General features: G+C 44.7%; 1 protein-coding gene across 15 annotated transcripts in view; it reads left to right on the top strand.

Moving 5' to 3' along the window:
• Nucleotides 1-10945, top strand: part of TNS1 (tensin 1) — a 423340-nt gene extending 412395 nt beyond the window's left edge. For all 15 annotated transcript variants that reach the window (XM_040439494.1, XM_040439493.1, XM_040439496.1 and 12 more), the window contains 3 exons: nt 8621-8689; nt 8923-8952; nt 9493-10945. In XM_040439494.1, the coding sequence (XP_040295428.1) occupies nt 8621-8689; nt 8923-8952; nt 9493-9631 (238 nt within the window). In that variant the 3' untranslated portion in view covers nt 9632-10945. The remainder of the gene's footprint in view (nt 1-8620; nt 8690-8922; nt 8953-9492) is intronic.
• Nucleotides 10946-11547: the final 602 nt, after the last annotated feature.

Raw genomic sequence — 11547 nt, forward strand, 5'->3', positions numbered from 1 at the left:
TATTTCATGACGTAAAGTCATAGTTTTATTAAAGACACGGAGGCTTCGTATTGCTTTCTCCTTCTTTACTTCCACCAATAGCAGCAAAGGAGAAATTAACATAATCAAAACAACAATGGATCCTCCCCTAACAGATCCTATAATAAGCAGTGTCCTCTTTATATCTTCCTCTTTCTTTGAATCCACGACACCAACCGTCAAACCATCCCCGAAAACGAACCGAACTGGAACTGGCTCCGACACCGACCATTCTTGTCCCTCCAACTGAAGAACTCAAGCCAACATGGCTAACATCTCAGGAAACCTGAAACAACTTGGAATTCCATCTGCCAAGGAGTTTTCAACCTGAAACAGAATAAATAATATAGCCAGTGTAAACACATGGGTACAAATACGCAATCTCGACCCTATAACGGTCGTACATTAAAAAGGTCGCTGAAATAGAACCATAACAAACCTCAACGGTAAAATATCATAAATAACAACAGATACAGCGTAATAGTCAATAATAATACCATAACAGTAATAATAATAGGGGGGGGGCAGGAGAAACCTAGGGCGGGCAATACTCGCCTCCGTGTCTTTAATAAAACTATGACTTTACGTCATGAAATAGGAAAATCATTTAGTTTTACAGCAAGACACGGAGGCTTCGTATTGCAAGTTCAAAGCTGCTCAATAATAGATGAAAACACATGAGGGGGCGGACGGAAATAAAACTCTGTGAACGTCGTGGCCCTAGACCAGTCAGCCAGACGCAGAATGTCCTCCAAACGAGCCCCCGAAACTGCCAGGGCAGTAGCAGCCGCGCCCCTGGGTGAATGAGCGGTAAAGACCGCCGTATCAATCCCAGAAAGGGACATGACCCACTTCATCCAACGCGCCAAAGTGGGACTGGTCACCGGGCCAAAGGGATGGCGAATAGAGAGGAAAAGCTGCGGAATGTCCGCAGAACGGTGAGGACGAGTGCGTAACTCATATTCCCGTAGACAAGCTACAGGACAGAGCGCCGGAGAAGACGGAAAACTGGGATAGGACACAGACCGAATATTGGTCTTGGTACGCCGCGTGATGTTAAAAGTAACACCCTCGGGAGTAAAGGATCTGGCATCATGATCCAGAGCCCTGACATCAGAGACCCTCTTACAGGAGATCAGGCAAAAAAGGGTCAGCAACTTGGCTGACAGTTGACGAAGGGAAAGAGCCGCGTTGTCGGGCCAGGAAGAGAGGAAAGACAGGACCAGGGAAACATCCCACGTAGTGGTGAAACGTGGACGAGGAGGCCGAGCCAAGCGTGAGCCACGTAAAAGTCGAGACACCAAAGGGTGTTGACCGGCAGGAACGCCATCAAATCCCTGATGAGTCGAGGAAATCGCAGAACGGAACAAATTGATGGTCCGATAAGCTTTCCCTGCTTCAAAAAGAGATGTCAGGAATTGCAATAAATGGGTTACAGATGCCGAAACGGGATCCAGGTCCCGTTCCATGCACCAGCTAACCCAAGATCCCCAAGCTGCCCGGTAAGATTTTCGGGTGCCGGGCGCCCAAGCGTTGTCCAGGAGGCGTCTAGTTGCCTCCGAAATTCCCTCGACCTCTCCTGGAGTCCTGAGATTCGGCACACTAGAAGTTGAAGGGATCCCTCGACCAGCAGGGGATGTGGAGCACCCAGAGGGTCCTGGAGGAGATCCGTCCGCGTCGGGAGTAGGAGAGGTACATCGACCAGGAGTTCTAGGAGGATCGGGTACCAGGCTTGAGATCCCCAAAAGGGAATCACCACCACCAGTTCCGCCACCTGACGCCGAGTCTGTAGCAACATCCTCGGAATCATGGCAAACGGTGGAAACGCGTAATGTAGGGCTGAGGACCAGTCCTGTAGAAACGCATCCACCGCTTCTGCTTCCGGGTCCGGCCGCCAGCTGAAGAACCTGGGCAGGTGAGTATTGAGCCGGGAGGCAAAAAGGTCTATGGAGCAAGGACCCCAGATGTCCGAGATTGTGGAGAACATTTCCGGATTCAGCCTCCAGTCGCTGCTGTCCGTGAAGCATCGGGAACTCCGATCCGCTTTGTAGTTGTGAAGACCCGGCAGGTACTCCGCTTGAATCATGATGTCCCTGGACAGACAGTAGGACCAGAACTCCTTCGCCAGTCGGGCTAAGGTGGCCGATTGAGTGCCGCCTAGGTGATTGACGTATCGAACCGCCGACACATTGTCCATGCGTAGACGGATGCATGCATGAGCTATGCCCTTGGTGAAACTCCTGATGGCAAACGAACCCGCTAGAAGTTCCAGAGCGTTGATGTGAAGATGGGTCTCGGACTCCGACCATCGACCCCCAGTGGAGATACCCTCGCAGTGGGCACCCCAGCCTTGGAGACTCGCGTCCGACTCTACCGTGAATTCCGGTTGGAATCCGAAGATTGCTCTGCCGTTCCAGGCTTCCAAATTGCTCAACCACCAACGAAGTTCCTCCTGAGCTTCCTGATCCAGAATCACCGCGTCTGCAAACGAGGCCCCGGCACGGAGGTGGGCGATCTTCAGGCGCTGTAAAGCCCGATAATGGAGCGGAGCGGGAAAGACTGCCTGGATAGAGGAGGCTAGTAGTCCAATGATGCGAGCCAGGTGGCGTAGGGATAGGGAGGGAGTTGAGAGAGCATGTCTCAACTCCTTGCGTATCGTCCGCAATTTCTCTGCAGGAAGACTGAGAGATTCCGCGACAGAGTCCACCGTGAAGCCCAGAAACTCCATACGTCGAGTCGGTGTGAGGCAGGATTTCTCGAGATTGAGTAGAAAACCCAGACCCGTCAGAAGATCCGAGGTCCACTGGAGATGTTGTAGCAGAGACGACTGACATTGGTGCATAATGAGGATGTCGTCCAGGTATATGACAAGACGAACCCCACGGCTCCGCAGCCAGGCCATGACTGGGCGCAGTAACTTGGTGAAGCACCAAGGCGCTGAGGAAAGACCGAACGGTAGGCAAGTGAAGCGCCACACTTCGCCCTTCCACAGGAAGCGCAGAAGATCCCTGGAGGAGGAGGCAATCGGGACCGTCAGATAGGCATCTTTGAGATCCAGCTTTACCATCCAGTCCCCCGGAATCAGCAAGTCCCGAAGGAGGTGAATCCCCTCCATCTTGAAGTGGCGGTAGCGCACCACAGAGTTCAGTGCCCGGAGATTTATGACCGGACGAAATTGTCCCCCTTTTTTCTGAACTAGAAAAATGTGGCTGAGAACGCCCCTTTGGGTAGGAGGGGCCCTTTCTATCGCATCCTTGTGCAAGAGGGAAAAAAGTTCTACGTCCACTAGCTCCCTGTCTGGTAGTGCCAGGGGAGGGGGAGAAGGGACGAGATCTGGCGAACTCGTAAGTTCTATGTGGAACCCCTGCACAGTGTTCAGCACCCATGGATCTGATGTGATGCTGGACCAAACGTGGGAACATAGACGGAGTCTGCCCCCTACACAAGGAGTGAAAGAAGTCCCCACTGGGGAAAGACTTACCGAAAGATTTTCTGTAGTTCGGATTTCCTCTAACCGACCTGGAACGCCATTGGCCGCCTCTGGCCGGGAAGAACGAGGGAGGGTTCCTTTGGTCCTGGAAAGGAGGTCTCTGGTTGTAGGCGCCTCTGCCCGAGCTGCGGGCTTGATAACTGGAGCGGCCGGACAGGCGGCCCCTACTACTGCCGGCCCTAGTGGAGACCCGTCCCTGAAATACCCTTTTCATGGAGGACTGGGCCTTGTCCAATGCGGTGAATGCTCCAACGTACCTGCTGAGGTCCTTAATGAAGGAATCCCCGAACAGTTGACCCTGAGCATCCTTCCCTGTCTCAGTGAGTGCCAGGTTGGCCAATTTAGGGTCAATTTTAAACAGAATGGCTTTACGCCTTTCAATGGACAGGGAGGAGTTGGTGCTGCCCGCAATGCAAATGGCTCTTTGTATCCAGCCAGTAAGCTCCTCCGGATCAATCGGAGAGCAGTCCACTCTGGCCGATTCGGCCATTTCAAAGATTTTGGCGAGGGGGCCAAAAATGTCGAGGAGCTTGTCCTGACAACTCTTTATAGCGGAATCCAGCCCTTTACGGGGATTCCAGCCGGTTTTTGCCAAAAACTGTGTCATCTTTTGATCCACAGATGGCGTTTCACAGACCTTGTTGGGGATCAATGGTCTAGGGCATTCTGCACGGAGCTTGCTGCGCGCCTCTTTGCTGAGAGGACGACGCACCCAGTGCTCCAGGTAGTCGCTCACATGAGCTACCGGCATCCACTCCGCCGACCTAGGGTGGTGGAGGGCATCAGGGTCAAATAGTGGGTTGCCAGAAGGATCCACCAGGGTAGATGCCGTGTGGTTGCCAGAAGGATCCACCAGGGTAGATGCCGTGTTAGGGGCAGAGGTGGATGCGCCCACAGACCCAGATGTGGAAGGCCTAGGGCCTGAGGTGCTTGGAAACTCAGGTTCCATCTCTAACACTCCATCAGAGTGGTCACTTGCCTCCGCATAAGCCTCCATGTCCGATTCATTATCAGAATCAATGTCATCAGTTTGTGCTCTAGCACATTTCCACGTTCGCGCCCTTTCTGCCTGGCGCGGTAAGGCTCTTTTGCGCGATCTAAGCGCGCTATCATGGGTGGCTTGGATCACACCAGTCAATGTCTCCTGGGCAGGAGGTTCAATGGTAGGCTGCGGGGTAGTGGGTGTAGGCATTAGATTAGAGGGGCCAGGAGCATGGGCAGATAAGGCCTGGGATATGGTCTGAGAGATCATTGAGGACATGGAGCCCATGGCCTCTATAATGGCACTAGACACTGAGCGTTGTAGCTCCAGGGCCTGTGCACTCATGCCTGGCAGGCTGGGGTCCCCTGTGGGTGGGGGGGGATTAGGCCCAGCGGGAGAGCGGTTTGAGGACATGATCTCGTTTATTTTTTTGAGTTAAAATCTAAATGCAGGGTAACTATGGGGGTACCTATTCTAATGGTGCTTAATTTTTTTGGCAGACAACTAACCTAAGCAGGGGTTAATCACCCCAAGCGCCGCAGTGAAGTAGGAGCCGATGCGTAGCCGAAGTAGAGCAGGAAGGCACTGGTGAGCGCTCCGAAATCCCGCGAGAGGACGGGCGGGAGCTCCCAAGATGGCCGCCGAGATCTCGCGAGATCTCGGAGCCGCGGAAGCTACAGAAATATGCCGCCGAGAACCTATGCCGCCGGAAACCAGCGGGGAGGAATCGGAGCGGCGACAAAGGTAGAGGGAGAGGAGGGGGGTCAAGGCAACACACCCCAAAAGGAAAGGATACAGGGGAAAAAACCGCCGATGAAACAAAGCAGAGGGGAAAGAGAGGGAGGGGGGGGAACGGCCCCCAGATGAAGGCCGCAATAGGTGTATGGGAATACAGTAATACTGTGATAAAATCTCCACAAATGAAGGGAAAGAGGGGAGACCCTGTTACAGGCAGAACAGTATATATAAATCTACTAGGCAAGTAATAAAATACCATGCAAAGACATAATTGCTTCCCAATCCAAAATCACATAATCGCACATATAGATCACTTAGCTTTGGTGGAGCAGCAAAGAAAGAGAAAGATATAAAGAGGACACTGCTTATTATAGGATCTGTTAGGGGAGGATCCATTGTTGTTTTGATTATGTTAATTTCTCCTTTGCTGCTATTGGTGGAAGTAAAGAAGGAGTAAGCAATACGAAGCCTCCGTGTCTTGCTGTAAAACTACTATAATACTGCCCCCTATGTACAAGAATATAACTACTATAATACTGCCTCCTATGTACAGGAATATAACTACTATAATACTGCTCCTATGTACAGGAATATAACTACTATAATACTGCTCCTATACACAAGAATATAACTACTATAATACTGCTCCTATGTACAAGAATATAACTACTATAATACTGCTCCTATGTACAAGAATATAACTACTATAATACTGCTCCTATGTATAAGAATATAACTACTATAATACTGCTTCTATGTACAAGAATATAACTACTATAATACTGCTCCTATGTACAAGAATATAACTACTATAATACTGCTCCTATGTACAAGAATATAACTACTATGGTTTGTGATCGATTGATATGCCTTACTTACTTTGAATAAAAATACATTTGGTTAAGAATATAACTACTATAATACTGCCTCCTATGTACAAGAATATAACTACTATAATACTGCTCCTATGTACAAGAATATAACTACTATAATACTGCTCCTATGTACAAGAATATAACTACTATAATACTGCTCCTATGTACAAGAATATAACTACTATAATACTGCTCCTATGTACAAGAATATAACTACTATAATACTGCTCCTATGTACAAGAATATAACTACTATAATACTGCCCCCTATGTACAAGAATATATCTACTATAATACTGCCTCCTATGTACAAGAATATAACTACTATAATACTGCTCCTATGTATAAGAATATAACTACTATAATACTGCCCCCTATGTACAAGAATATAACTACTATAATACTGCCCCCTATATACAAGAATATAACTACTATAATACTGCCCCCTATATACAAGAATATAACTACAATGATACTGCCCCTATGTACAAGAATATAACTACAATGATACTGCCCCCTATGTACAAGAATATAACTACAATGATACTGCCCCCTATGTACAAGAATATAACTACTATAATACTGCTCCTATGTACAAGAATATAACTACTATAATACTGCTCCTATGTACAAGAATATAACTACTATAATACTGCCTCCAATGCACAAGAATATAACTAATATAATACTGCCCTCTATGTACAAGAACATAACTACTATAATACTGCCTCCTATGTACAAGAATACAACTACTATAATAGTGGCTCCTATGTACAAGAATAGAACTACTATAATACTGCTCCTAGGTGCAGGAATATAACTACTATAATACTGCTCCTATGTACAAAAATATAACTAATATAATACTGCTCCTATGTGCAAGAATATAACTACTATAATACTGCTCCTATGTACAAGAATATAACTACTATAATTCTGCCTCCTATGTACATGAATATAACTACTATAATACTGCTCCTATGTACAAGAATATAACTACTATAATACTGCCTCCTATGTACAAGAATATAACTACTATAATACTGCTCCTATGTACAAGAATATAACTACTATAATACTGCCTCCTATGTACAAGAATATAACTGCTATAATACTGCTCCTATGCACAAGAATATAACTACTATAATACTGCTGCTATGTACAAGAATATAACTACTATAATACTGCTCCTATGTACAAGAATATAACTACTATAATACTGCTCCTATGTACAAGAATATAACTAATATACTGCCTCCTATGTACAAGAATATAACTACTAGATACTGCTCCTATGTACAAGAATATAACTACTATAATACTGCCTCCTATGTACAAGAATATAACTACTATAATACTGCTCCTATGTACAAGAATATAACTACTATAATACTGCTCCTATGTACAAGAATACAACTACTATAATACTGCTCCTAAGTACAAGAATATAACTACTATAATACTGCTCCTATGTACAAGAATATAACTACTATAATACTGCCTCCTATGTACAAGAATATAACTACTATAATACTGCTCCTATGTACAAGAATATAACTAATATAATACTGCTCCTATGTGCAAGAATATAACTACTATAATACTGCTCCTATGTACAAGAATATAACTACTATAATACTGCTCCTATGTACAAGAATATAACTACTATAATACTGCTCCTATGTACAAGAATATAACTACTATAATACTGCTCCTATGTACAAGAATATAACTACTATAATACTGCCTCCTATGTACAAGAATATAACTACTATAATACTGCCCCTTATGTACAAGAATATAACTACTATAATACTGCTCCTGTGTACAAGAATATAACTACTATAATACTGCTCCTATGTACAAGAATATAACTACTATAATACTGCTCATATGTACAAGAATATAACTACTATAATACTGCTCCTATGTACAAGAATATAACTACTATAATACTGCTCCTATGTACAAGAATATAACTACTATAATACTTCTCCTATGTACAAGAATATAACTACTATAATACTGCTCCTATGTACAAGAATATAACTACTATAATACTGCTCCTATGTACAAGAATATAACTACTATAATACTGCCCCTTATGTACAAGAATATAACTACTATAATACTTCTCCTATGTACAAGAATATAACTACTATAATACTGCTCCTATGTACAAGAATATAACTACTATAATACTGCTCCTATGTACAAGAATATAACTACTATAATACTGCCCCTTATGTACAACAATATAACTACTATAATACTGCTCCTATGTACAAGAATATAACTACTATAATACTGCCTCCTATGTACAAGAATATAACTACTATAATACTACTCCTATGTACAAGAATATAACTACTATAATACTACCTCCTATGTACAAGAATATAACTACTATAATACTGCTCCTAGGTGCAGGAATATTACTGTGGTAAACCTTGGATAACTTTATCAGTGATATAATATATATCTTTATTACATTTCTGTGTTTTTTTTTGTGTTTCAGGCTGTTTTTCAGGAGACATTATCCACTGAACACGATCACATTTTGTGATTTAGATCCCCAGGAGAGGAAGTGAGTATCGGGGGTCACCTGTGTGTAATGTACATGAAGCTTTGGTATAATTACTGGGATGACGGATTTCATTTATGGGATCCTCCCTGTCTGATTAGTGATAGATTTGCAGATTTAGTATAATTTGTGATAATTAATTGACATGACGGGGGCTGCTGTGATTTAACGTCTCTCGCCCCGTGAACATCACCCGATTACTGAGACACTAACATGTGCCACTTTTCCTTCTCCAGGTGGATGAAGACAGATGGGACCCCGGCTAAGTACGTTCTGCTCTCCTCACTAGTTTGCTGTGTGCTGCTGTGTTCACATTAGGGGGCGCAGACCTCTTAGATTCGCCTTGCACCCGCCAGCGTCGCTCCTTCTTATTTACTTATGCAGTTGTCCTGGCGCCATTGTGCTCTGCAATATGGGCTTCCGTTCTAAGGTCCAGAGGCTAAAGTTCTGTTCTCCTCTGAGGGTTTGTTACAATTGTATCTAGTGTAGACAATCCTCTGTTTGTTAAACACATCATCAGCAGAAACCTTCCTCCTGTCTGAATAGATTGCTACAATGTATCACTGCTGGCTGAGATGTATCAGTCTGGATTCCAGAAGATAGTCTAGACTGGATACAATTGTAACCAAACCTCAGCTGTGAGAAATACTAGCTCTATATGACTTTTTAGCCTCTGGATGTAGGGATGAGTCATTTGAAATCACTGACAGCAAGCAGATATCTTGAAAATAGTTTTGAGAAATTGAATTATTCTATTGGTTACGGTGACTCAGTCCTGATGCACGTTCTTATCTCTGTTCCCGTAGATTATTCGGCTTTGTGGCCAGAAAACAAGGAAGCACGACCGACAACGTCTGCCACTTGTTCGCCGAGCTGGATCCCATCCAACCGGCCACTGCCATCGTCAACTTTGTCTCTCGTGTGATCGGCTTACAAAAAAGATGAACTCCTCCCGCCCTGCGTCCCCTGTCCGTGAACCAGCCTGATGTCTGAAATGTAGACTCTTAAGATGGCAAGAGAGAAAGTGCATTATGGGAAAAGGGAAGTGAAGTGGGGTCCATTTACTCCGACGGGAGGATAAGCAACAAACCAAAAACAAAACCCTGAAATAATAAGCAAAAGAACAGTTGACGCAAATGAGGAAATGGCGGTATCACTGCGTTCCCTCGAACAGTTGCCAGCACGGCGGCTGAGATCTTATTGGCTCATGGGTCGGCTCATCGACAGCATTATAACCCTGAGGTGTTTCTTTTACTCGACAATACCGTACTGCAGATGCTAAAGGATATATACAGCTATATAAGTGCATATATAAACCCTATGTAGCGTACACAGAATTTATACTGAATTGTCTAGAAATCTATTATAATGAGGTTATATTTTGTATAAATGCGTTGATTGTACAGAGCTACATACATTTACTGGCTTTTTAAGACCACAGAAATGGATGAACATCCACAGTATCAATGGTGGAGAAGGTTTGGAAATAATGCATTCAATTCTATGGGAATTTCCAGTGACATGCCTGACACCTAGTGGTGGGAATGAAGGTTGCAGTTATAAGAGGGGGATCTTCTTGAGAGACAGTAAATGGTGTTGGCTGTGTATCTGTATGTTACTGTCCGGCAAGTTGGCACAAAGCTGGCAAGCAACAATTAAGACAGATATTCCATGTGAGAATACCAGCTGCCCGCCATCTTGTATTTATTTTATAGATTCGTCTTCATATTAGGTAAATACAGTGTAATCCTCCACATCTGAGAACACTGAGACTGTGCCTTCATTAACTCATTGAGATCTTAGGGAGAGCGTTATTTTACTGCACAGCTTTAGTGCTGCATTCTGTGATGTCATCGCTCAATAGAGAATAGATAGTGATGTCATCGCTCTCTAGGGAATAGATAGTGATGTCGTCGCTCTCTAGGGAATAGATAGTGATGTCATCGCTCTCTAGGGAATAGATAGTGATGTCATCGCTCTCTAGGGAATAGATAGTGATGTCATCGCTCTGTAGGGAATGCACAGGCTGAATTCTCATTTATGTCACCAGTCTTTAGTGAATGAACAGAATGCTTTCTCAGTGATGTCATCAGTATTTAGTGGGTGGATTGCCTGCATTTCCAGTGATGTCACTATTCTCTAGTGAATGGATAGGCTGACACTTAGGCCTCTTTCACACGAGCGTGACGGATTAGGTCCAGATGTGTTCAGGATGCGTTCGGTTAAACTCGCACCATTTTGCTACCAAGTTCAGTCAGTTTTGTCTGCGATTGCATTCAGTTGTTCCGTTTTTTTCCGCGCTGGTGCAATGCGTTTTTCATGCGCGTGATAAAAAACTGAAGGTTTACAAACAACATCTCTTAGCAACCATCAGTGAAAAACGCATTGCATCCGCACTTCCGGATGCAATGCGTTTTTCACTGAAGCCCCATTCACTTCTATGGGGCCAGGGCTGCGTGAAAAACGCAGAATATAGAACATGCTGCGATTTTCACGCAATGCATATTGATGCGTGAAAAAAAACCGCTCATGTACACAGACCCATTGAAATGAATGGGTCCGGATTCAGTGCGGGTGCTATGCGTTCACATCACGCATTGCTCCCGCGCGGAAAACTCGCTCGTGTGAAAGGGGCCTTAGTGATGCCATGTGGATAGGCTGCATTCTCTCTGATGTCATCAGTGTCTAGTGAGTGGATTGGCTGCAATCTCAGTGATGTCACTGGTTTCTACTGAATGGCTAGGCTGCATTCCTAGTGATTTTATCAGACTAGCAAGGGGATAGGCTGCATCCCCGGTGATGTCACTGCTCTCTAGTGAGTAGATAGGCTGCATCCCTAGTGATGTCACTGCTCTTAAGTG

Source organism: Bufo bufo, chromosome 7 (assembly GCF_905171765.1).
Source record: "Bufo bufo chromosome 7, aBufBuf1.1, whole genome shotgun sequence".
Taxonomy (NCBI): domain Eukaryota; kingdom Metazoa; phylum Chordata; class Amphibia; order Anura; family Bufonidae; genus Bufo; species Bufo bufo.